The sequence below is a fragment of the Rhodnius prolixus genome, unplaced genomic scaffold, assembly GCF_049639745.1.
Source record: "Rhodnius prolixus isolate KJV_2025 unplaced genomic scaffold, Rpr scaffold_16, whole genome shotgun sequence".
In the NCBI taxonomy this organism is placed as follows: Eukaryota; Metazoa; Arthropoda; class Insecta; order Hemiptera; family Reduviidae; genus Rhodnius; species Rhodnius prolixus.
Genome location: NW_027411616.1, coordinates 2,214,335 through 2,241,703, shown reverse-complemented (window position 1 = coordinate 2,241,703; position 27,369 = coordinate 2,214,335). Strand labels below are relative to the sequence as shown.

Genomic DNA, 27,369 nt, shown 5'->3' with positions numbered 1-27,369 from the left:
AAAAGGTACACAAATCAGCTAGTATGTACCATCATTTCATTCATACTTCATTGATATCATTAAGTAATTTTCTGCATTAACTTTACATAAATATTTTTTAGAATTTATTAGATGTTACAGACCTTTATGCTTGCTATTTTCATCTACAAAATATTTGTTCAAGTAGCACACTATTTAACTTAAATTGACTGTAATATCTATTAATCTATAATTATCAAACTATTAATTACAGGTTAAAAAGAAAAACGTTATAAAAAATAAAAAAAATTGTGGCTAAAAAAAGCAAAACCTTTTTTTTGAAAAATGTTTACACCAACATGCATCAATGATTTTGTTTATTTTATTAATTTAATAAAATTCATCGGTTTAAATTCGTTCTCCGATTATATTGATTGTTACTTTACTTTATGAAGTAGTGAAGTATTAAAAATTTGTAATAACTAATCTGGTTTAATATTAAATAATACAGTTTTCTTCAATTACATTTTTAATTACATTACAATTGAGAAATGAATAATTATTGTTTAGTAATTTATTTGTTATTAACTGTGTGTTATTTATGCTCTCGAATACTTCTGTAAGTCAAATTGAATATTCAAATTTTGTTTCAACTCCGTGATTCAAATTTCAACAGTAATCAACTCTAACTTTGTCTTTTATATTTTAATGTGTATGTTAGTGCACAACATATGGGTTTCTATTTTAGAATAACTATCATGTGATTGGTGTGTTAAGAACATTATTAGTATTCAGTTTTGTAGTTAATTTGGTATCTGGTTTTGGGTTTTGGATCCGGAGAAGTAGACAAATGTGGTAAATGTCATATTTATTGTTAATTTGTTAGCATTTATTATTCATATAAGTACAAAATATTTATTGTTTATAGAAACGAGTTGTGTGTTATGAGCTATGGTTGAATAAACTCCGTTGCACATAATCCTGGTGTTTTGATCTGGACCCAAATACAGTGTATGAGTATAATATACTCCGGATTACTCCGGATAAAGGGCATAATAAAGATCAATCAGAAGCATTATTTGGAATAGTGCTAAAATAAAGGGCCTATTTATTTATGAAGATGATCATTACTACAACAACAAAATTATTATGAATGAACTGACCAGCATAAGGGTCTGTAACAACTAATAAATTCTAAAAGATATTACTGAAAAGTTAATACAGTAAAATTACTTAAATGATATCATTGAAAGTATTAATGAAATGATAGCACTTGCTCATTTGTGTACCTTTTGGAGTTCAATCAACCTTTATACTTAACTTTTTAAACTGTAAGTTTTGTTATGGAGATACGTTACATAGTAATTAGGTAAAAGTATGTTTCCTAACATTTGTTTAATAGTTTTAGTAAAGAATTGCATTCAATTATTGGCTTAGGTTTCTAAGATTATTATTTCAATTTATTAAACAAAATTCATTTAAATTTGAAAGCAAAAAACAATCTTTTATTAAATTATTGTTAAGTTGGTACTATCAAATAAAAAAGTCATGTTTTGTACAGCTGCTGAACTGACTGATAAATTTCCCTCTGTTGTAACCTTAAGTGGTGTGAAAAAGTTATCGACTTGGAATTAGATTCTCATTCGCAATATGTTTAAGCATAAATTTCGTTCTAAAATCAAAACTAGAAGAAGCGAAATATAATTTTGTCCAGTCCACTGGAACGGTAGCTATAAATATCTATTTATTCCTGATAAATATTGTAACGTGCTTTTAATTGTGTGTTCCAGCATATCTGTAATTTCTATTTAATTGATTACAGTTAATTGGAAATACATAAATTTTAAATGTAAATGTTAGTTTAGAAAAAACGGGTTTTTTAATTATCTTTTTGAAATATTTTGATAATAGTTGATATTAAATGGTTGTATCGTTGAGCCTTGCAGACAGTTTTACTACTTATCAATGTTATACCATATTGTTGATAAGTACGTTAATAAAACAGAAATTTTTTTCCTTAGTTTTATTTGGCAAATGTTTATAGTATTTAAGTTTTTGTGAGTCTATAAAGAGGGTAGATAATTAATTTCCATTGTTGCTTTTTGTTATTCTTCCTTAAAATAATGTGTTTGGTGAATTATAAATTATGAGGGTTTACAGCTATCCAGTTTTCTAGAGTACAACGTTTCTTTTGTTTCTTTTATTTTGAGAGGTTTTCCTTCTTAAGTTGTGTTATGTTTAATCTAATTTGAATTATTTCTTGGAATTTTAAGTTTAAAACCGTAATGCATATTTACCAGAACATTTTGTACTTTTGTGTGTGTAGAGTCGGTTTAATAATATTCTCAAAATTGCTTGGTTACAAATCGGCTCAATAACTACCTCTAAATTTTGTTTTTCCTTGATCCCTTCTAAGGTCCAGTATGAATACCGCAATAAACTTGTAATTTTCTTATATTTTGCTTACGGATTACAGAATGAACGAGACAGTAAACTTTAATTCATGCTTTATTTTTTGTACTGTTGAGCAGACACCTTCCTTCGCTATTTATCCAAAGCTTCTCTGTACCAATATAGCCGCCCAAGATAAAAGTATTCGTGATATAGATCTAGAGTTTGCCTGTTGGTTTTGTTAAACCCAAATAGTTGCAGGCATCAATTACCTCAGCGGACCTAGTATGCAACTTGTGAGTGGTGGTACGCCAAGATCTCTGCAAAATGCTAGGTTACTTCTCCCTTCCCATATCTCTATTTTTCAAGAGCTGTTAAAAAAAAAAAAATTTGACCCGTTTATTCATTTTTACGCATGAGAAATAATTTTTTATTCGTTTGCTGAACATTACTTTTTTACTTAACTTTAATCGAACAGTGGTCTTTGTAAGGGCCATTCAATATGACAAGCCCTTTCACCGTATGAAACATACATCACCTAAAGCAGGATCGAAAGGCTTGGCAAAACTATGTTGTGTTTGGAAGAAGACAAGTTCTGGACATACAGATGCTCGTTTTCACCATGCATCCCGTAATCGATATTAAGGAATATTTACCGCTATCGGAGAATAGAAAATAGCAGTTGACCCGAATCAGACAAAGGACAGTGACGAACTAGGATCAAGAAAGTTACCTAGTGTTGGAAGCACTTTATTAAGACCTCTTTCAAACTGCTGTTAAGATCTACTCCCTACTTTCATGCAAGGTTATAGAAATTTAAGCAGCAAATTTACCTTTCGAAGAAGGTCGAATGTAGTTAGTTAGAGCTCACGGAGACTTTTCAAAATTAATAATGCTAATCCCTTTCAGCACTGAAAAACATGGCTTGTATTTGCCATTTTGGACATAGCTACGAGGAAGAAAATTCATTTGTTTATCCGACCTTGCCATCATTCACCAGTTGGATATAATATAGCTAGGAGAAAATTAGGAAGGATAGTAACCCCCAGTATCTTATCTGGTAGTTATTATTAACACATTTTGATTTCAGATTTCAATCACTTCATTCTTATGTCACGTATTATGCAATGTAAATCCAGTTTCCTCGGTTATGTTAAAATTTTACTAATGTTACTTATTTTCAGGAAATGAACATTCCACCTCTGTTATCCAGAACCCCTCCTCCATTGTATGATTCTGAAAGTAACGATAACGATGATGCAGATTTTGGAAGTTTTGCTGTTTGCGCTGTTATTGGTTAGTATTTTGAATTGTAATTGTAAATTATAATTTAACAACAAGCGAAACCAAATAAGTATTTTAATTGCCGTTAACAAGAGATGAATGTAATTGTTTCAGTATGATCGATCCGAAATGCTGCTTAAGTGTAACAGTATTAAGAAAGATATGGATTTACAGGGTTATGGAAGTTATTTGTGTCAGAATGTTATTAAATGGCGCTAGGACTATAACCAGTCCTAAACTGCCGGCTCTCAATTAGCTCTTTGCATTACCGTGTCTTTTTAGTAAGCTGTTTAAGCTTCCTAAGCAACGTTCGTGAATCGGTAGCGACAGAATCTTCCACCGGAGTTTATGCGAGCAACCTTGGCTCGTTCCAATATGTGCCTTCAGTTCTTTTCATTTTTTTTTTTTTAATAAATTCAAGCTTTCCTCTTTCACAGTATGGTGCCCAACAGAGCCTTGCAAACATTATTTTAAAATCTCAAGAGCTTGCACTTGAAACTCATAAAAATTTTGTACTTCGAATAGTACTAACTTTTTTTTAGTTCTAGAACTTCACTACACATCATTCCTATAAAATTAATTGTGAAAAGCAAATCTTGAGAAATTTAGAGTTGACACGATAGTTCAACACCCCTTTTAGTGCTGATAACAAATTTAAATAATGGATTTTTACAGGAAGAGAATCATATGATGAGTACCAGATTGCTGGGAAGGGTGTGGAGGATTCTGCAAGTGAAGATTCTGGTCTTTGTACGAGCTCCTCAATGGGTCAAGCTCTTTCACCGTATGAAACATCACCTAAAGCCGGATCGAAAGGCTTGGCAAACGGTGAAGACCATTTGTATAATTCTATATCATTGCCAGTCTCTGAAGATGGAGGTCAGGAAGAGTTATCACGTCGTGCGATTTGTGAGTTATTGATTGTATTAATTAATTTTAAACGACAGAGAGTGACAAATAATTTAGTTTTTTATCTTTACTGTCATTATGGCTGTACATTCTGATTGGCAGTCAGTAAAACTATTCAATAATATTTAAAACCCATAGACTTTTGTAGACATTATAATAATAATAATTTATTTTTTTCGTATTTGGGAAAACCCAAAATGGAGTTTCGTTCTCTTAAATAAAAACAATACAAAAACAGTGCATAATCTGACTGAGAGGGGAAAAAACAAAAAATAATAATGAATAATAAAAATAATGATGCAAAAAGTAAAAAAGAAAAATAATTTTATAATATTTATATCCTCCAAATCATTAACTAATACATTAATAATCAATATAAATAACTAAAAAAGTAATAAACTTTCATATAAACCAATAATAAATAAAAAAGTACTCTTGTTTAAACATTTGTAAATAATTACGTATAACTAATAGTAATAGTAATAATGAGTAATAATAATAGTAACAATAAAGAAATACGAGAAATACGTACAACTCACAAACTATCAGAAAAATCTTTGAACTTCAAAGCTGAGTTCACAAAATAAAACAAATTATTCATTTTTTAAAATAATTTATAACAAGTAAATTTTGTAAATTTTCTTATTTTCCTAAATTAGATTTCAAATACGTATCTAAATATTTCTTTCTTATGTGGTTCATTGTTTTTGGTGACTGATTTATAGTTTCAATAGGATGAAAAAATAAATGCCATTTCAGTCAGAAAATAAATTTTACTGACTGAAATGGCATTTATTTTTTCATCCTGTTTTCTTTCTTATGTTTTTAAATATAGGGCAAATAATAGAAAATGAAAAACATTACTAGGTTTACTAAAAACGGATTACTATTTGAATTAATTACAGAATTAATATCCATTGAAATATTATGATTTTTAACTTTCTCTGATATGTTAGAAATTTCTTTTTCAATTATGTCTACATTGGTCAAGTGAAGAATGTTTTCAGCTCCAATTGGTATTAGTTTTCATTTAAATTGTGAAAACCAATTAAATTGTATTTTATTTGTAGGAGCAGAATCAAATTCAACCAATTTTTGCAAACACATTCTAGTCAGTCTTTCGCCTTCCATCTTTTTAATTTTTAATAAATCAATTACACATTCTCTTAATAACCAAATTTTCAAGGTGATCAACGCCTGTTTCCAAACGAACTAAATAGTTGGCAGTATTTCGGGGCCAATTGAAAACTGTTTTAAAAAATTGCGTACTTACAATATCAATTCTATTGCAGTATAATGGTGACCAAATCTCAGATGAATAGATTAAGGTCGAGCTAATTAGTGATCTAAAGAGTTCAAATTTTGTTTCCCAAGCATCCGATTTGCCACCGAAAAAACACCTGAAGATGAAAAAGTAACACCAAGATAATTGAATCTACTGCAAATTTCAATTTTTTCATTATTATAATAAAAGGCTTGTAATTCCTTAATTCTACCGCCTCTTCTGAATGGTACAATTTTAGTTTTAGAAATATTAACCTCAAGAGCGTTATTAGAACAACATTTTGATTAATACTTTAATTTACTATTAATCTCAGACCAACTATAATCAATTAGAGCCAAATCGTCAGCATATAGTAGAGCCGAAATATCTTTTTCATTTTTAACTTGTATGCCTTTGCAGCCGCTATTTTGTAAATATTAGGTCACTAATATACGAGTACCATCGTATAAAGAGAAGAGCAGGGGTGACAAGGAGTCTCCCTGTAGTACACCCTGTGTGACCTCTACCCTGTATTCTCCTGAGTGGTCTTTTAAAATTATTATTATAAATATTGTTGCTTTGTAGACATTATATTTATTTCTATTGAGTACTAAATTATAAGAAAATTTAGGCTTTAATTTAATATGTGTGAAAAGCATCATATTTAGTCTAGTTTGTTAGGTGATGGTGAACTATTAGGCGAAGTGGATGGTGAAGAAGAATGCAAAAGTGAAAGCATAGAAATTGCTGATAAAGTTGTAGAAATGGGCGCTGAACAATCAGCTACAAACGTTTCTCGCCCATTAAGTGAGGTGCCTTCATCTGCTCACCCAGATTCACCTCAGTCTGTGCTTTGTAAAACATCAGATCAAGATTTTATTAGCAAGCAAAAGGTACAAAATTTCCCTTTTATGTAAGAAGTATTGCAATCATGTTACATTTTTGAAAATGAATTTTCACCTCACTTGAGGTACTTCCAAAGCGAAAAAATGTTTAAAGGTTCTGTTAATGTGATTGCTAAAAATAATTTTAAAAACACACCACATTTTCTGATTTAAATTATAATTGACCAGTTTTTGAAGGTTTTATTTTATTCCACAGCAAATATAAGTGGTAGGTCTTATAGCAGAGCTTAGAATTGAACAGAGTATTTGGCTTTGCCGCGCCTTTTTCAGCTCTATCTATAGTTCTACGAGAACTAAAGTCAAAAATTTAACTTACACTTCACCCAAAAGCCCATCCGTATAATTTTTCTTGATTTAAATTTTTAAGCAGTGAACATCCCAAATTTTAAAAACTAGTCAAGCTTTTCGAGAAAATTTCAAAGAACATAAAAACATCCTCTGAGCAATCGCATTTCTGGTTATTCCATATTCGCCAAGCTTAGAATTCCAGAAATATTTTAATGGCACTGTAATATTATAATGTAGGTAGTGAAGCTGTACATTTTAGTGACATTTATAGCACTTTAACAAGGCTCTTAAGGTTGTAGAAGGATCCACAAAATAAATCTATGTGGGAAAATGTTTAAATGTGTTAGACCTTTATATAAGCACTTAGTATACAGATAACGTTTAAAGTAAATCATAGTAGCCATGTCCGAAAAAATCGTTAAAAAGTTGCAAACAGTAAGGTCGCATTTCTGGTTGACCGATTTCAAAAATTATTTGAGTAGTTTTAACTTTGGTTTTCGGGATAATCTTTCAAATACTTTTCGTTGAAAATACTTTTTTCGTACCTAGGAGACCTCAAAACGCGTGTTTCTGGTAATGACTAAATTTCTGCAATTTGAAACAATCGCAATACTTCCTTTTTAGCGGAGTAATTGAACATAAAAACAAGAGTTAAAAAAGATAATGTGATATTCTTTTGAGTCACGTTTAAAAACAGGATACCAAAAGTGCATCATTAATTTTATGCTATTAATTAAGAAACATCAACTTTTGTTGCGTTCATTGGTGCTCGGCGCCTTCTCAGTACAGTTCAGTACTGTCAGGTTCCGGGCAGACACGAACCAGTGATTGTAGAGTTTTTTACTATCTGAAATAAATAAATCAAGATGGTCTTGTAGATGTGACTTCACTTAGGTTTCCGTCTCACACAACTCTTGCTTATCCAGCAGTGCGGGCTAACATATTTTCAACTTTTTGTTTTGGTTACTTCTGAATAAGTACCATTTAAGAAAGTAGTACCGTATAAAGCCTATTTTTATTTTCCTCCTTGTACTGGAGCATGCAACATTCGTAGCCAGATGATTCTCTCAGCAATGAATTCATTCTGCTCAGTGCTATGTGCTCCAGAGCACTTACTGCGTCTAGGCTGACCTGTTGATTTGGAATTTAAACATGGTTTCCTGCTAGGTTTATAAGACTCCACTGTAAAACTGGAACCGTACATGGTGTCTGTCGAAGGTCGAGCCCTTGTATCTTGCACAAGAAAAATACAAAGTTCTAGTACTAATTCAAAACCTGTAGCAAATTGTCAAGACCCAAATTCTCCAAACATTTACCAAATTAAGTCTCAATTAATCAAACTATAGCCGAAACCATTGATCATTAAAAATTTGTGTCAATTTTTTTTCATCCACTTTTGTATCAGATACTGCTAATAATTTATATTAAAAGAAAGGATTAATTTAACAGGAGCGCGCTGTACTTTCACATCGACGTTTCTGAGTTCGAACCAGGCTTGGTGCCCTTAAATTTGCTCTTTTCCTTCGAGTTTTCTGTTCGTTAATTATTATTTCTGTTATTACTTATTTCTGTCTGTAACGAGAGAGAGACCTGTTAGGAGTACAACTGTGCATGAAAAGGCTTTGGCTGCCTGTACATCTGGTATTGTTGCATCTTAGTAACAGTAATAAAAAATTATTATTGTAAAATTGCAGGCAAGCAAGCATGTAGAAGATAATGGAGATTTTGAAGAATTTCAAGTTTTTGAGTGTTTCGAATCAGTGAGGTTTAATTTAGTCAGTGATGGAGGTGTTGACACTGCGTGCAGGTACCATTTAACTTTTCTTCTGGCATCGCTGTATTTTTTTCAATTTCAGTTACTAACCAGTCATTTATATCATAGGATGTTGCTTTGTGATATGTGGAGCCGTGGTTATGTGTGCGCAATAGCAAGTATAAAATGCATAGTTCGAGTCCCGCGTGTAGCAACTTTTGATTTGTTGGATAAATGAAATTTGAGGTTCCACCTCCTCTCAAAGATATTTAACTTAATTAGTTGAAGGACGTTAATTCCCTTGAAAAAAAAAAATGAGCAATTATTTACTTTAATTTTTCTATTTTATATAAATTTACTTTCATATAGAGAGTGCTACCGCTGAGTAGTTTCTCTCCTCTTGCTCTCCCCGCACCAGTTCATCATATTTCACATTTACTTATTGTATACATGTATACAGATTGTAAATTACTAAATATATTGTATATAGGGTGATCCATTTAAAACGCACCAATCAATCGCTAATAACTTTTTAGAAAAGCGGAATTTCGAAAAAACCTGCGAAGTAAACTATATGTTTTTTTGGTCTAGTTTTCAAATTTTCCACCCCCGATGTTGTATCTTCATTTTTGGCTGAGTTACGGCTAAAAACCCAATTGGGGTTTCATAAGGGACACTGGTTTTGACAATGTTTATGAAAAGTACATAAAAAAGTGTGAAAAATGACGCTGATCTCGTTTCGATATCCCTAATATTTGTTGAGATATTTAAGATCAAAGTTACAATTTTATCTATTCGTGAACGGTTTTCAATATTAATTTTCCACCAGAAATACACGTTTTGGGAGGTCCTCTGGCTGCAAAAAAATGTTATTTGTGACGCAAACTGAACAAATAATAATAATTGTAGATTTTAAAACATGTAGTGTAATGTAATGGTTGTGGGTGTGTCAGGATAAATTTGTTTTATCATCAAATAAAAGCAATCATCACATCATTTTAATGCATTCAGTATGCAAGACTTCTTGACCTATGATTAAGTTAAGAATATCTTGCCAGGGATGGGCTGGTGTTGGTCTAGTGGTAAAGAGCGTGGCTTTGTAAGTACATGATCCCCAGTTCGAATCCCGCGGGAGCAATCATTCATAATAGTTAGTACATCATAATACTTTTTTAAGTGAAATGTAGTCATAAGCGGGATTCGTCCTGGGGATCTTCCATTTACAAAGCCACGCTCTTGACCACTAGACCAACACTCTGGCAAGATATTCTTACAGCAATCATAGGCCAAGATGTCTTGCATTCGGGATACATTAAAATGATGTGATGGTTGCTTTTATTTGATGATAAAACAAATTTATCCTGACACACCCACAACCATTACATTACACTACATGTTTTAAAATCTACAATTATTATTATTTGTTCAGTTTGCGTCACAAATAACATTTTTTTGCAGCCAGAGGACCTCCCAAAACATGTATTTCTGGTGGAAAATTAATATTGAAAACCGTTCACGAATAGATAAAATTGTAACTTTGATCTTAAATATCTCAACAAATATTAGGGATATCGAAACGGGAACAACGTCATTTTTCACACTTTTTTATGTACTTTTCATAAACATTGTCAAAACCAGTGATCTTTATGAAACCCCAATTGGGTTTTTAGCCGTAACTCCGCCAAAAATAAAGATACAGCGTCAGGAGTGGAAAATTTGAAAACTAGATAAAAAAAACATATAGTTTACTTCATGGATTTTTCCGGAATTCCGCTCCCCTAAAAAGTTATTTGCGATTGGTGCATTTTAAATGGATCACCCTGTATACATAAATTTAAAATAGTAAATATTAAATAAAGCTAAGATGTATTGTGCTTAGTATGTTCGATTTCCGGTCTAGGCCTTGAATTTTATTTAATAGTTATTAAAGGGAATTTATAATGAAGTATGTATGCTTGCTAGTCGCGTCCGTCCACGACACCTAATTAGATAGTTGGACGTAAAGCCCTCCTGAAAAAATAGGTATTACTTTCTTCATATGTATATTGAAAGAAATGTTGCGATACATTTTTTATATTGTTAGTCAAATTTCAAAATAAGGTGAAAGCTTTTAGTTAAAAGTACTAGAATGTTGAAAAGTACTTTTTTATTAGTCTGCAGTAAGTACGCTAAACTAAATCTAAAATAAAATCCAATATATGTATATATAAAAAAAAAAATAGCTATAGAAATGAAACATGACTTCCGATGTCAAGTAATTTGTAGAATCAAATGCTGTTTAAGTCAGATTGCAATATAATAGATTACCTATAATATATTTTAATCTCTTATATTTTAATCTCTAAACAAAATCATTACGTAAGTAGTCCTAATTAATAAATCACATGGGTGATATTACCCTTGTGAGGCAAATATTGTCACATTGTTTCACGTTACTACTTTTCCCTATTTGGTCAAATCATTAAAGTCAGCTGTTAAAGGTAAATCATCCCTTAGTGTACCTTAAAAGCAGTGAGGTTAAAGTTAAATAGGAATTATCCCTAAGGTTCCATGTGATTGTCATCTTTTATGTATTTAAAATGCCTCCGCTGATTGCGGATCCCGCCGACTGTGAAACACGCGCATAATTCGTTTTCTTAGTGCTAAAGGTATAAAAAGCTGCTGAAATTCATCGTTAGATCAGAGAAAGGGGGAACTTCCCAGTTCAAGTGCTGAACTTAACTGATTTTTATTTGTTAGACTAATGTTATAAGGAATGTATGGGCTTCCGCACCCCGACCGCGATAGGTAGTTGAGCATCAAACCCTTCCTTTAAAAGTAGGCGTTTTATTTACTTATTTACACTTACTTATTTTTTACTTTTTTTTAGTTATAATATTTTGGGAGGATTTGATTGCCGTGAAAAATCAATGAAATGAAGAAGACAGCGGGCAAATACTACCTGACAATGTGAACCCAATAATCTTAGCCTGAAACTTGAGGCTACAATCCCCATTGTCTATGTTTATGAGTGTTTTCTCTTACGTTTATTTTTAATAAAACGTGATTATTTTTATTTATTTATTGTTTTGGCAAGGGCGTTTCGCTGAAGCTTGAATTAAAATTTTAGTTGAGTGTGCCTCTCACCAGATCAAAAAAAGAAAACATTTATTTGATTATAGGTAGATTAAAGTACATTACCACTCAAAAGTGAATTATTAAAGTGTTTTCAGTTACTAGTGAAGGTGGGCGAACGCCCAAAACCTGACAATGCCGTATAAAATAAATAAATAGATGAAACTGAAGCAGTCCATCCCGAAAAGATCTCTGATGAGAAGTTCTGTACTCATTAAGTCGAACTCACCCACAGATGTTGTTTCTAGTTACGTATCCCATCACCGGAACGATTCAGTCAATAATATTTCTTCGAAGACGAGCAATCAAGTACTTCAACAATGCTGGCATCAAGAAAGCAGTACGCAGTTAGAGAAATATGAAAATAATGATGTCTCCGATGATCTGGATGATTTTTCAGAGTTCCAGACAAGTAGCATTCTCCAGCCAGTAGTTTTACAAATTGAAAAAAAACTGCAGATATCTTCATTTCATCCGGATCACCACTTACAGGTAATTAATTAAATGATTTATATCCAAGTGCTTGAGACCTTACTCTTACTTTTGTTGATACCAAGATATTTCTAACTTATAGGCTTATTTGTTTTTTTTTAAAACATATTTGTTACTTTGACTGAGATTAATTATTACTGTTCATTTTATTTTTTTAACGTACAAAATAAATCAAATTTATGGACTAAGAAGCTCTTTTATCTATGATTCAAAGTTAAAACTATTAAAAAAAAACTCTGATTTTTATTGACATTTTGTTGTTTTATGAAAAATAATAGATAATATTGATTGCAAAATACGATTTATCATATTTACTATCACCTTTCTTTCGGAGAATAGTTTGATTTCATGCCAATTCTATTTTTTAGTAGCAATGAATTCTTGTGATGCATTCTTAAATTAATTCAATAAATTGAATTCTTGTGCCTTCTTTTTAATTAATTGTTGAATCACTAGAAGGAAATAAGTCATTGATTGGAAGAAATAATGATCTGACGTGTGCCAAATCGGGGTTTTATGCAGCATGACGTAAGGACTCTATTCCACCAAGTTCTTGACTTTTCTACTGGGTCAGTTTCTATGTGTGGATTTGTGCATTATCTTGTCAGAAGTTTTCTCGTTTTCGATTCACTAAAGTCTGAGGTTTCTGACACAGATGCATACGCTATCCCCACCGGTATTTTTCAGCTTGCTATCCTCTTCCTTCTTCATGGGCGGTCGGATGGAGGAGTTACATACCTCTCCACTATTCGTCTGGTTATTTCACTCTTTCCCTCCTAGCCCGGCTTTGTAGACGGCCATTGCCCACATGACTACTGCCAGGCTCATCCCGCTCTAAGAGCATGCTTCGACTCAGCTCAGGGTATGGTGATTATCCCCTTTTTTAACTTTTTATGTTTCTAGTTTTATTATGTTAAACTCGAGTTCCTACGAATAACTAGGGAATCATGAGTTCAAACTTGCCAGATTCTTTCTTATTAGGCCTAGTTGCCTAGAGAGACGTCATTAATGCAGCAGCATGTACTACTCCCTGCCTGCAAACCTCTAACATACACATATCAGAAGGGAGGCGTCGGTGCCTCTAGGGCACCCTGGGTGACCGATGGGTAAATCTACTCCGCCGAAGAATTAGATCGGCGTCGAGGTTCAGATCCGTCACCCTCAGACGGGTACAATATAACTTAAGCTGCTCTCCCACGATCTTAAAGGAACATAAGGTGAAGTTTGATATCCCCCCTACGAATATTTCCCAATTAGGAAAGTGCAGCTACCCAAAAGGCGCCACCCACTCTTGACCACTTACATGTTACATAATTAGTTTATTAAGCAATTAATAAAATACTTTTTAGTTATTGCCCCTCCTTGAAATACGCATTTCTTTATCTATTTTCAATTGAATGTTACATAAAATTGTTATATCATTGTGTTTTAAATCAAATAACATTTTATAAATATTATTGTGTATTTCTTGACACCATGTGCTCCTCATACATAAATATGTGTATGTATAATTTTCTCATGGACCAGTTTTATTATTTTCTTATAATTGTTATATGAACTTCATAATTTTTAATATTATTTTATAGATGGCTGAAGACATTGAAAACTTGAAAAAAGTCTCAGATGTGAATAAGAATTCTGCATTTACACCAGATTTACTAGCCTTGGTCTGTCGGGACTCAGTATGGTCTCATTTACATTCTTTAGAAGATACCCCAGCTCTAAGGTTAGGAATTAATTTTGTTTTTATTTTGGTTTTTACAATGATAATTTAGTTACAAGCGACATTCATTGTGTAATTTTTCCTTGCTGGGATGGTCACGAAAGTTTAGCGTAAAAAACCTCAGTTCTGGAGGTCGTGATTTACGCTAATGAATTCGAACCACCCAAACGAATATTTCTTTAGAATGTTTTGTGAGAACAAACGCAGTCAAACTAACGTAAAAACGCGTTTTTTGTGTTTTGTGTGTGTGTGCTTTTTTTTTTAATTTTTGCCAGCTTCCTTTATGGCATACGAAGGTGTAAATAAGCAAATTTTAACTGTTACAACTTTTAGTGTAAAAAAGAGAATTAAGTAAAGAACGATTTGATCACATAATTTCGCACGAATTTATCATTGAATAAAATATTTCACATGTACAAGAATATGCTTATGTTATCCAACTAAGCTCAACAAATGATCTAAAGCCCAAAAAATTAATTACACTAAAAAGTAAACAAAATAATCTATTATTTCATGGGTACTGTCCACATTAGAAAACCTTTCAATTAATAAAGTGTAATATACTAAACTTGAGATTATTAGTTTTAAAAAACTTGAACTGCTCAGACAACTATTTCAATTTTTTTGTGCAGAACTTTCAAACGTTTGTTAAAGAATACCCACTTTTAAGGAAAGGGATTAGCTATGCTGTTAGCGTATTGGATTCCCACGCGGAGGTCCCGGGCTCGAATTCAGCTGCTGGCCCTTAGATTTTCTCTTATCTGGGCGCTTCTTACAGCTCACTGTTTGGTGATGGACAGGGTTGTCTGAAACTAGAGAATACTCTACAGAGGCCGGCAGTGCACTGAAAAAAGCTCCGGGTGCCAATAACTTCAGATGTTAACGTCATTAAATCATTTTAAAAAAAAATATTATAAAAAAATACCCACCTTTCATAGCAAGGATTCTAGTTTCGAAAATCACTACTTGATTTTCTTATAGGAATTTGACATATTTCAAACTTTTTACTGAAGTAAGTGACATTTGGTGGGGAATGGCCCTTTGGCTTTTTACACACTTCCAGCTATTATTATTGCTATAGTAAGACACTCCCAACCAAAAATTTGGCGCTTGGTGTGTATGTTTAATGTAAATATCTAAAAAACGAAAAGTTGCTAAAACTCATGCTTGTTATAATTCTTTTTGATACTATTTCACTTTCTAAATTTAAGTTTAACCGAAATACTCATACTGGAACTAGAATTTCATTGTATAGATATTCAGTTTCTCTCTATTTGTATCGGAAATGGTTTCAATGATTTTTTCAAACTTTGTATAAGTGTACGTAACTATTTTGGAATTCCGGGAGATTAAATATGATGTTGATTTCATGTTTTGTGGAGAAGAGCACTCAAAAGACTGAGCATTAAGAAATCATTTTCTGATTATAATTGTAATATGTGGAGTAAGAGAATGTTGAGTGAGGGTTTCACTCAAGATGTTTTAACGAGGAATTTAAGAAGTGCTTCCAGTGCCTCAAGCAACTCTTCACTCCGTATATTATAATAAATTTGAGTTAATATTTATTTATTACTACAGAAAGTTAAAATGTTCGCAGATATCAGTGGACAACTTCAGTATCTAATCGAAAGCTTTTGACTGCACTGAAGATTGATTCCAGAAATATCGTAAGGACAATTGTCTATTTATTGCGAAGGTTTATGGCAAAATGGGGTTAGCGGGATTATTGATAGCACGAACTAACAAATTTTATTAAACATCTTATCGTGTTCAATCGAACAAAAACCTCACTAAAAATAATTCGTTTTCCTTAATGAGGTACTTAAACAAACCTACAAAAAAAAAAGCCATTGAGAAAAGTGGTTGGTTGGACTGTATTAAGAAAAATATAGTTTTAATGTCATATTATTATTATTTCTTTTAAAATTATTAAAACAAAATTTTAATGTTCTCCATTCCAACAGTTGTGTAGCCTTTGGAATAAGTCAGTGAAAACATTAGGACAAGAAAGCTCTCCTTTGGATCTGCTGAAACTAGGATCTGAGTGTAAAGTCCCTGCAATAAATAATTATGTAGCGATACCTAAGGTATGTTTTTTATTAACTATAATATTGATTTATTTATTAATTTTATAATCTCCAATTACAATCTGGTGCAGCGAAAAGAATGAGTAAATGCGTGAGGATAAATCTCTCTTCTGATATACTCCAATGAGAAGTTTGATGACTGAAAGCTGAATCTGAACCCTTCTTAGAAGAGGAAATTCTAATTTGTTTCCCTGTCCTAATGATAATCGTACTGTACGAATGAATGAATGAAAATAAATTTATTATCCTGGGATATTTATAAACAAAAAATAAGCAAGTATTTACAAAAATAAGTATTCTAATAAAGGCAATAAATGCATTCAATTATTATTTCGGAGGAAGCTGAGTAGAAAGGAGATAATTGAACTGAAGGGATTTAAAGATGGAAAGGATAGGAGCATGGTGGACAGATGATGGTAAGGAGCTCCAGGGAGAGGTAGCGCGAGTTAAGAAAGATTTGTCAATGGATGAAGTACGGTATGAGTGAATATAGAGATCAGAGGGGCAAGATCTAGTATTGCGAGAATGGATCGAGGATTTGAACTTGTAGAGTTGAAAAATATAAGATGGTCTTTGAGATTGGATAACTTAGAAAAGGAATGAAGCCAAAAAATACCGGCGGCGGTAGACAGGAAAAAGCCAGTTCAACTCTTAGTAGTAGTGCGAAATGCGAGAGTCTGTGGGAATGCTGAAAATAAATCGTATGAAGTAGTTCATGAGGCGCTTGAGCTTAGCTTCAATGTCACCAGAAAGACCGCCGTACACTAAGCAACCATGGTCGAAATGAGGGAAAATGAGAGAGGAAACTAGGAGTTGCTAGGTCTTAATTGGGAAAAGGTGACGGGAACTATTTAACTGCTTAGGATGTGAATGGAGCGAAGAGAGGTTTGGGAAACTTGTTTTTTTCAGGAGAGGTTTTGATCTAAAGTGATTCCGAGGTTGTTAACAGAGGAGCAATATTTTATTGGGATGTCATAAGAAAAGATCAGGAAGAGGTGCCAATGATTTAAGGAGTGAGTTGGAGTCAATAACAATTGCTTTGGTCTTTTCTGAATTTAGGGTAAGCTTATTTTACGTGGCCCATGATGTGATATTGTTGAAGTCTTCTTGAAGTTTAAACAGCTTCAAATAGATCCGACGGGTAAAAGGATAGGTAAATCTAAAAATCGTAAGCATAGAGATGGTACTGGGAAAAGGAAATGGAAAGAGGAAGGTCATTGATATAAATGGAGAAGAGAGTGGGAGATAGAGAAGAACCTTGAGGTACACCACGTGACAAAGGAAGGAGTGAAGAAGGATAACTATTAGAAGTGACAACGAATTGGGAACGATTAGACAGGAAGGATTGGAACCAGCGGAGGGTGCTATTGTAGAAAGAGAGGAATTGAAACTAAGAGAGCAGGATATAGCTACAGGATGTAGTGGTCAACGGTATCAAATGCTTTGAAGAAGTCTAGGAGTATGAGGATTATAAGTTTTTGATCATCAACAGCCGTTTGTAGGTCTTGAGTAATTTTAAAGAGTGCAGATTGAGTGAAATAAGAAGGACGAAAGCCAGATTGAAGTGGATTAAGGAGATTGTCTTGTTCAAGGTAATTGGAGAGCTGGGATTGCATTGCGTTCTAAGGGCTTAGAGAAATTCATTAAGAGAGAAATAAGGGCATTTGGAAAGTGAAAAATATCCTGGTTGAATCTTCCGTTTCTCCACTAAAACTTCGAATTATATGCCAACTGTGTTAAAATTTAAATGAGTCAAAATTTTTATTTTTAATGATCACCGAAAGGAGTTGAAAAGTGTTTCATTGAAAAAAGTTACGTGACGTACAAGGCCTAACTTAGATCGTTTAACATGACATTAGTTTAATAAGCTGTACGCGGTTTAAGTTTGGCTTGTTTATTTTAATCGGAAAAATTATTTCAGTTTTTTAAAAAAGGACTATTAAGATTACTCGTCATGGACAGGATGTCTGTGATTACAGTCCGGAGGCCGTCAGTGCACTGAAAAAACTCCGGGCACCAATAACCTCAGACGTTGACGCGCCTTAAATTAAAAAAAGAAAAGAAAAGATTATTTGGGTCGATTTCTTCTACATTTATGTATCTGAAATCAGTTTTCACCTCCTATTTTATCTTCTTAACAAAAACTCACAGTTTTAAACTTGTTGATTTGCAACTTGTCAAACTTGCAGATTTGTGTACCTTTTGCCGTTTTTATACTTAACTTTTAATACTGCAAGAGTAAGTCTTCGGGTTTTTAAATGTGTTGGCGGAACAAAAATATCAATGAGCACGATACATATCTCATTTTACAAAGCTCTCAACTTTGTCTTTGCGAATAATCACTGCTTGTGGAGCAACATATATCAAGATAATATGAGGTAGTTAAATTAGAATCGATAGGTATACTGAATTTCGAGAATTCATATTGATATCTAATGGTTGAAAATAAATTATGCTAATTATGTAAGGAGGCCATGAATGATACATTTCATTTTATTGCTGTTAGTACATTTCTCTAAATGTAGATTAGAGCATGTTGGTGTCAAGTTATTGAAAAAGTGACGTAATCATTAATCATCATGTGATGAAATATCTACCTAGACGTAACTGATCCAATTTTGGTAGTTTGAAACATATTAGTATCCATTCCATAAATAGTTTTAGGTAATATTTTATGATCAGCCTTGTATTTGTTTCTCTTTGTCCTCTCTCTTTCCTAATGCATTATTTTTTAATACATAGTTTCTTTAACTTGTTCAATAATTTTGCGTGCTTATTATTTTTTTGACGAATGTCCTTTTCGGTATTTTATTTAATTTCCTGTAACCTAATTTACTTGTTTAGGTTTAATAATTATATTTGCATTATTATTTTATTTGATTTACTTTTTGTTTTTATTTATTTTAATTATATATTTATTTGTATTTTTGGTTGGATTTACTATATTTTTGTATCATTTTAAGTTCTTCAAATTAAAGTTGTTTTATTTATTTACGACTCCACCAATGGTCACTGGCCTTGTTGCTCCTTAGGTAATTTCTGTAATTGTCATTTATTATTTAAGTTCTAGTTTTCTGAAATAAATAGACTATTGAATAAATAACTAATATAAAACAAATATTATAGCAAAATTATAGTTTGGTTTTGTTTCAGAATATTGTACCTGATGCACATTTCGATTGGGTCGGAAGTGGTCTTACAAATCCACTAGACTGTAAGTGGCTTAATTACACATAAAGTAGGCTCTTGTAGTTTTATAAAGAATCCATTCTGTCGCTGCGTTTTATTAATTTAGCTTAATGTTTACTGACTTTAAATTTGAGCAGTTCTCAATTTTTTTTAGTTCAAAGATCATTGGATAAAAGCCCCCTTCTTTCATCTTTAAACAAACTCTTCGTTGTGACTAACAGCTCGGTGTGGTGGTGTACTGACGTTATAATTTTCACTGTAAAAATACATTTATAAAACCGCTTCCTTTCCAAAAACAAAAAAGTAGTACAATGTGACGTTTTGTGTAGTACGTTTTGTTGGGACACCTTATATTGTAATGGAAATATAGAAAATGGACGACATCTATAAGTTTACGAATTGTAATTGCTTTTTTTTCTTCATAACCTCTCTTTAAGATATTTTACTGATAAAACCGTAATTTTAATAGCAATGTGGTTTATTTGTGTGCATTGTAAGTAATGTATTTTTGGCTTCATTATCAGGTGGGAGCACTGCTCTTCTTGATATGCCTCATCTGAGTTTCACATGTGACACTAAGAATATACCGGGAGAATCACCTTTCGCTTCTTATGAGTCTTTCTATCCATTAAAATGTGAGGAAAAATATTTACACATATTGCATGGCATTTTTTTGTTCTGTTTTTGAGTTGCACTTTTTCTTACAGCAATAAGATAAAGTTTTAAACATAGAAGAAATTTTTTGTTTGTTTTTTAAGTCTCTTCAGTAATAATAAAAATAGCTTTCAGCTAGTGGGAAGAGTTCAGTATTGTAAAATTGTGACAATAATGTGAGACACCTGTTTTTTTTAGCCACTTTAAACCAGACTTTTTTTTTCATCAAAATTTGGTTCAGTGCTAAAACCTCAATTGAGCGAGCAGGGGAATTGGCCCTAACTCCCCATAGTTGTAAGTTGCTTTTGCTACTAGTCATATCCGTCCTTCGTTTGATTTCGGCGATACCTTCTTCCAGCGTTTGGTTATACAAAACCCATTCTGGATAAGGTAGCACAGTGTCCTGTAGACGTTTTACGCCATTTTGGACGGGAACAAATTTCTTCTCTGTCCCAAATTTGCAGAAGACTTTAAAGATTTTGAAATTTACAGGTGGGTGATATATTTCAATATCCAAGTTTGATTCTTAAGTATAGAAACGACGTCGTCCAGAAAAGGAAAAGGAGATTGATAGCTGAAAGCAGATATTTCTGAACAAAATTGCCGTATTTCGAAATAAAAGAACACCTGCCGAAAGCTAAAGAACTTTTGTTTTAAAGAGCCCTCAGGCGTATTTTTCGTTTCGTATTTTTCAAACACGGGATCCACACTTCTGGAAATGAGCTTCAGCTTCACGAGGAGAAAGAATATATATATAGTCTGGTACCTGCAGTTTCAATTGGAAGATTTTGATGTTTTAGTCTTTTGCTGTATGGAGTATGAATAGAGGAAGTGGCAGAACGAGACTTGTAATCTATGTACCTGGAGTGTTTTGAACCGCAATGTTCAACAATTTTAATATAGTAATGATAATAAAATGCAGGTAATCTATGTACCTGGAGTGTTTTGAACCGCAATGTTCAACAATTTTAATATAGTAATGATAATAAAATGCAGGCTACTAAAGTAAGTCATTTCTTTTAACCGACTAACCCAAAAATTCTCTAATAGCAGTCGCAATTCTAAAGGTCAATGAAGAAAAAAACTACATTAAATTAAATTTAAATTATGTTAACATTGCCTATGAACTTGATTATTCTTTGTTCAAATTCAGTGCTCTCTTTGTTGGCAGAGTATGCTTACAGCATTTGATTTTATTTAAAAAAGATATGTAACCTAACTTAAATTTTAATTTGTTTTCAGCATGTGCCGATGATGCTCGTGTAACTTCTACTACTGAACTTGAATTAGGGCTCACTAATAAAATCAGTCAACAAGCAGAAGAAATTCTTGCATCACTTCCAGATCGCTCCTATCTGAAGCAAACGTATATAGTTTTTAAGAAAATTCTCTAAGTTATTTTTCTATTTATGTAATATTTTGTGTAATATAATGTACATAAAGCAATAATAGATATATTTATTATAACCGATATTTTATATCATGAAATATCTGCTAATGTGGTATTAAAAGTAATTTAAGAGAGAGAAGAAATATAAATAAATATATTTATTTGCAGAATAATTTATTTACCCTCATATAGGCACCTTGGTCGGTCAGTCGGACAGAAATCAATCCTTGACTGATTCAGACCTTCTCAGTAATTTTTCTAATTTACACAATAATTTCAACAGTCGGTTCTTTTATTTGTCTATTACTCTTTTATAACTGCATTTGATATGAATGGTGAGAATAAAGCTTTTAACTCCTCATTGTATAATTTTTTGCATTTTATTTTTACTCGCTACAACTATTGAACATTCTTTTTATTAACAGTATAATAATTGTAATTAAAACTGTAGTATATAATGGTTAGTCGTAAGGTGCCTCGGTAGCCGAGCGGTTAGAGGCGAGACCTGCGAAGCTAATATATATTGTGGTACAGGGTTTGATTCCCGGTCTTAGGCCATGGATTTTATTTAATGGTTAATAAAAGAAAGTTATAGTAAAGTATGTTTGCTAGTCGCCTCCGTCCACGACACCTAATTGGTAGTTGGACGTAAAGCCCGCCAGAAAAAATAAAAAAATGGATAGTCGTGTAATGGATATTCATCGCATCATTTCTTATAACATGAAGGGATCTCGATATTCCATAGCTCTGAACACGACTCATATACCTGAATAAAACGTTTCAATATAAAATCATTGTAGCTGTTATCAATGTGCAATAACGTTGGAAGAAGACCCAGCCCTTCATATTGTGTCTTCAATGGCTATTACTATTAGTCTGACGCCATTAGTGATGAGAGATAGAGAGATATTACACAGTCACACGACTTTCAATTTCCTCAATTTGACTTTAATGAAGATTTAATTTGATAAATTACTTATTTACTTTTTAGTACGAAGAGTACGTAATGGTCGAGTTGTTCTTATTTACAAAATAAAAGGAAATATATATTTTACAGAAAGTATTGCTTCTCAGTAAACTATAGACATTTAGTAAGAGAAGGTATTGTAATTGCAGATTTTCGATTTTGAAGTTTCACGGAAAATTCCCTGAGACAAAAAATTGTTTTTCAGTGTGTGTTTTATTGTCGACGTAACCCCCCCCCCAAAAAAAATTGCAAGTTGTACCAATTTACATTTCGCTTAGAAGATGCAAAATTAAGGTTTTAACTAGTCAAGATCGGTCAATCGCAAGTTCTACTTTACTGAATCTGTTTTTTAATATTTTATACTAGTTGCAATACCTTTGTACTTGTTAGATACTAATTGCAAAGATTTAACTAAACTTTTGTTTCAAACATTTTTCCTGGAAAGTCGATTAAGGGCACTTATGGGAAAGAGGCTGTATAGGCTTTTCTCTGAAGCGCCATTTTTGTGTATTGCGCTGCCTTACCACTTGAATATTTTTTAAAAATCAAAGTAGAACTGCATTTCCAAATTTGAAGAAAGATAATGTTCATATTACAGTAAACATCAACTTTACATTCAAATTTCCTAGCTGAGAGTGTTGGAATGGTTGAACATATTCATTCATTCAAGTTGTTTCCAAAAGATTTGTTCTTTTAATCTCTATGGCTTTTGATTTTGAAACTAATTTGATATATCATTCTCCTTTAATTATTCATACAATAAGTTCAAATTGCATTATTTTTTACCGTAATTGTGCAAAATTTTGTTAGGAACTTCCCCCCCTCAGTAATAACTTTTTAATATCTTCGAGTTCTCTGATTCATCTGTGTTTTTCATAAATTGCTATGGAAAATTCATTTAGTGTTTTTTCTTATCTGCATTTCTTTACGTGTTTATTTTTTGTGAGTAAAATCTGATTAGGAGGCTACATTGCTTCTGCAAACCTGTAGATGGACCTCGTATTCACAACAGTTGATGGAAAGAGTTGTAGTAGGGATAGGGTATGTCTGGCGTGAATGGTTCGGTTATTGCAGTAATTAAATATTTTTAACTGATGTAATCTAGGTTCACTTGAAGAAAAGATAAGACAAATGTCCGAAATGTAAATGAAATGTAAGTATTTGTCTTGACCTCCTTATTTTATAATAATGTAGTTCTTGTATGTAGATAGTGCATACTTCATTTCCATCCCAATTAAAATTTGAAAGCGAATAAAAAAAAATGGTGTTGCAGGAGTGATCACAGGAATGTCAGGAATATTTCAACAATTTTAGAAGCTCAAAGATCTTTACTTCAAAAGTTGTCAGAAACTAAAGAGTTAATTTCATTTGATTTCACAAAATTTTTTGTAAGTTTTTCAGACTCACTAGTTCTTTATTACTTTTCTCTTCACCAACTATTTGTGCAAGTATTTTTTTATAATATTGTGATTATTTGTCAATTTTTTGCGAGGAATGAAATACATCCCCAATTAAAATTGGTTACCAACAATAGAGAGGGTTTAAAAAGTGATTTTCCTCTATTGGAAATTTTCTGAGTATTACAAAGTAGAAAATTGCAATATACTTCTTAGAAGGGTGATTCTGTGGTGGGGAACTGTACGGACGGAGCTGACTACACTGAAGTCATACTGAAATAGTTTTTACATAACAACTTTTTTGATGTATGAAAATCATATTTTACTGAACTGAAAGTCGTTTTCAGAATGTGGAAGGAAGACTTTACGTGTACTTTCCATTTTTTTCACTGGAGAGTCCGAATGCGGTGTGTAATAAAAGAATTTCATTTACACTTTAATGTCTATGCTCAGTTCGTTATGTTGTTCTGGTGTATAAAAGTAAGTGACTTGAGGATTGATGGAACCCTTGTGCATTCTAATTCATGCCTCCATTCTCTTCGTAATCATTTTTGTTTTGACGCTACGAGGGATTCAAACATATTTGTTAAAAACGTTTGTGTGTAGACTATTTTTGTTACAGTTTCAAGAGTAAGGGATTATCCCACAAACACATTTGGGACTATCTGCCAAATGTATTTTATATAAGTGAGGATTGGTGGGATTAAGGGTTAACCTAGGCTGTATTATCGTGGTACCGAAGTACTTTCTCAAGGCAATACGGAATAAGTGGCTGTATGTACACAACTATTAGAATGGCGTAAATGCCACGACACGATTCGGTTCATCTTCCTTCAACTAAAATTTATTGGAGTGTTCACTCTCTCTCAAACGCATATATATAATATAATATATAAAATCACAAATGTAAGCAATAAGCAGCTACTTTTGTAGATTTAATTGTAATGTTCGTTGTCCTGGGTTGCGTGAAAATGTCTGAGACCGATAAGATTTGATACTCTACACAGATCGGTGTCATTATTTGCGCTGTTCATAATATGAAGTCTTAAATTCATTGAAATAACAACTTTTACTCAAAAAGTTGGCAAATAAATTATGTTCGTTTTGGATTAATGTTTTCATTTGACCAAAGAGTTTTCTTATAAAAACTATAAAAGAATAAATAACATAAATGTTATCAAAAATCGCTGGATGTTGCGGTAGAGATGGTTTGTTCTTCATTTAAAACCACTTAGTAGAGATGGTTCCGGCATTTATAAGTGTTGTTGATCGTCCTTAGATGTCACAAACCTGTACATCTACGCATTATGTTACTTCAAATAGGTAATTAAAATCCATGATTAAAATGGAAAAAATATATTTTTTTTAATTATAATTATTAATTAGATTTCGGGAGAGTATTATTTATTTATTTCAACTAATGTATAAGATTGTCAAACCAGGAAAAATAAAAACCATTTAATAACAAGGTACTTGACACAGCAAAGTTCATGACACAGTGTCGTAAACCAGGTCATTTTTTTATTTTATTTTCAAACGCCAGGGGCAACAACTAAACTAGGCTCTTTGCAGCTCAATAAGGTTTTTCTATAGCGGCATTATTCATAGGTCAATTTTTGGTGAACTCTTCGCGTGAAAACCGACCATTCATGTAAAGCTTAGTTCGTGGTAACATTTTTTTCGATGAAAAAATCCTTAACAATTTTGAATTTTATTTTATAAAAATAAATATTGGAACTTTTCAAGTTGATTACTTTTACTTCTTGCATTACCCAAGAAAATTGGGTAACTGTATCGATTTTTTTTTTTTCTTTTTTTTTGCGCATCAACTGCTGAGGTGATTAGCGCCTTCTAACAGTTATTTGTTTTTAACTTCGCGAGCCATTTCCTTGACTAGTAAATAAATGGATATATTGCCCAACGATAGAAATCCCTATTGTTTAGAATAGAATTTTAAAATATCAATGTTTTCTTTATTATTAACAGTGCAATATTGTTTCAGGAATTCGTGAAGAAACATTATCCAGAATGCGATGACATAATCATTAAATTAGTATGGTCGAGACTTAAAGAGTGTTCAAACAGTATTTCATCAAATAAAATAAAAGCAAACGATACGTGGAATGACAATTCAGTTGAATTAATTATACTCAGCAGCGATGACGAAGATTCTACTGTAGTTTCAAGTTTTGATGAGATTGATCTCAAAAAAAGTTGTGTCACATCGCCTGCGCCTAAATTTAAATTTTCACAGTTCACCGAATTAAAATCCAAATATTCCATGTGTAGAATAGAAAATAAAAGAAGTCATAATGCGTTAGTGATAGGTGCATCTAAAATTAAATTGTCAAGAGAGAAAAAAGTATTAAGAAATAATGGGTCAAATGGAGAGATTAAAAAAACAGAAAAGAAGTATGACAAAATTGAAGAGAAAACGTCAAAAAACAAAACTAAACTGAAGGAGGAATCCAAACTCAAGAGATCTATTAGACTTGAACAGAAGTTAAGCACTGACAGTCCTGATCATAGGACTACCAAAAAGAAGAGAGATATTAAATCTGATGCATCGTCCTATAGTATTTCTAAGAAAGATGGAATTGAAATTGCAAAAGAAAAAAATGCAAACAAAAAAATCAAACCATTTCAAAAGAAGAGCTTAACACAGACAGACATAGAAAAACTTAGAAATCAATTATTACTTGATAAAATCATTGAAATAAATTTAATGCAATAAAAGTGCTGATTTTGTTAAGAGTTTGCATTCAAATTTCAGTAGATTCTGAAGATGTGGTTTAAGAGAAGAGTGTTGCCTGCAACGAAAGTAACTATCCGGAGGGGAGTTTTATACTGAGAATCGGCGCCACTGACCTTAGATGTTGACAAAAGAACTTGAACTAAAAACAAAATAAAAAGAAGTTATAATTTCAAATTTGCAAAATTGATTTTCCACAAAACATGACGCGTCTTGAACCCTCCTGAATACGAAAGCTGAATACTGTTCTGAACGTAATGAGGTTGAACGGAAACTCGCAAAAAATAGTTTAAGAGAAACTTCATGTTCGATTTAAGTCCCTTCCAAAACTTAAGGTTTTCCTTAAAATCGCGCATACAATTTTTCCATAGGCGTAGTTGTCAGCCAGTAATTCAATGAAAACATACTGTTGTCTATAGCCTTTGCTAGATCACTGATTTAATTTGTAAACTATTAAAAAATAATATCTAGCCATAATATAGGCAGTTCAATTCGAAACATACTTTATGTATGAAACAAATTTATTTACATGGTTCTGGCCTTGGTTATACGAATTTAATTTAATGAAATAAAGTGTGCTATTATTATTATTATTATTATTTTTTGTATAAAAAAAGCCATCACCAGCTAATCTAATTGCGCATAACCGTAACTTAGTCCGAATGGAATTTAATTAAAAAAGAAAGAAAGAAAATTCCTTTATAATTCTAGGATTGTAAACGAATGTAAATTTCTGAAATAAGCCTAACTGTAAAGTTAGTTAAGAAGAGTGCATGTCTTATGGTGGACCACGCATTTCACAAATTGCTGCTGAAAGTATTGTTCTGTGGTCAAAGAAAGAAGCAATAATTT

The 27,369-nt window shown here is 32.2% G+C and overlaps 2 protein-coding genes across 6 annotated transcripts; both read left to right on the top strand.

Moving 5' to 3' along the window:
- Positions 1 to 1,523: 1,523 nt before the first annotated feature.
- Positions 1,524 to 21,562, top strand: Afti (aftiphilin). Of its 5 annotated transcripts, XM_074134381.1 has the most exons (13): positions 1,529 to 1,684; positions 3,259 to 3,409; positions 3,534 to 3,645; positions 4,309 to 4,542; positions 6,488 to 6,699; positions 8,694 to 8,806; positions 12,115 to 12,358; positions 13,945 to 14,084; positions 15,679 to 15,748; positions 16,046 to 16,168; positions 19,322 to 19,382; positions 19,882 to 19,992; positions 21,254 to 21,562. In XM_074134381.1, exons 3-13 carry the CDS (start codon positions 3,537 to 3,539, stop codon positions 21,403 to 21,405), a joined length of 1,569 nt encoding a protein of 522 aa, XP_073990482.1. In that variant the 5' UTR covers positions 1,529 to 1,684; positions 3,259 to 3,409; positions 3,534 to 3,536; the 3' UTR covers positions 21,406 to 21,562. The 5 variants fall into 5 exon arrangements, with proteins under 5 accessions (XP_073990481.1, XP_073990484.1, XP_073990482.1 ...); XM_074134380.1 differs by lacking the exon at positions 3,259 to 3,409 and having other exon boundaries at positions 1,524 to 1,684; XM_074134382.1 differs by lacking the exons at positions 1,529 to 1,684; positions 3,259 to 3,409 and adding an exon at positions 1,812 to 1,946.
- A 1,799-nt stretch (positions 21,563 to 23,361) lies between these two features.
- Positions 23,362 to 27,110, top strand: LOC141457421 (uncharacterized). The gene is made up of 3 exons (XM_074134370.1): positions 23,362 to 23,521; positions 23,642 to 23,756; positions 25,768 to 27,110. Coding segments are annotated over exons 1-3 (849 nt in total). The 5' UTR covers positions 23,362 to 23,519; the 3' UTR covers positions 26,500 to 27,110.
- Positions 27,111 to 27,369: the final 259 nt, after the last annotated feature.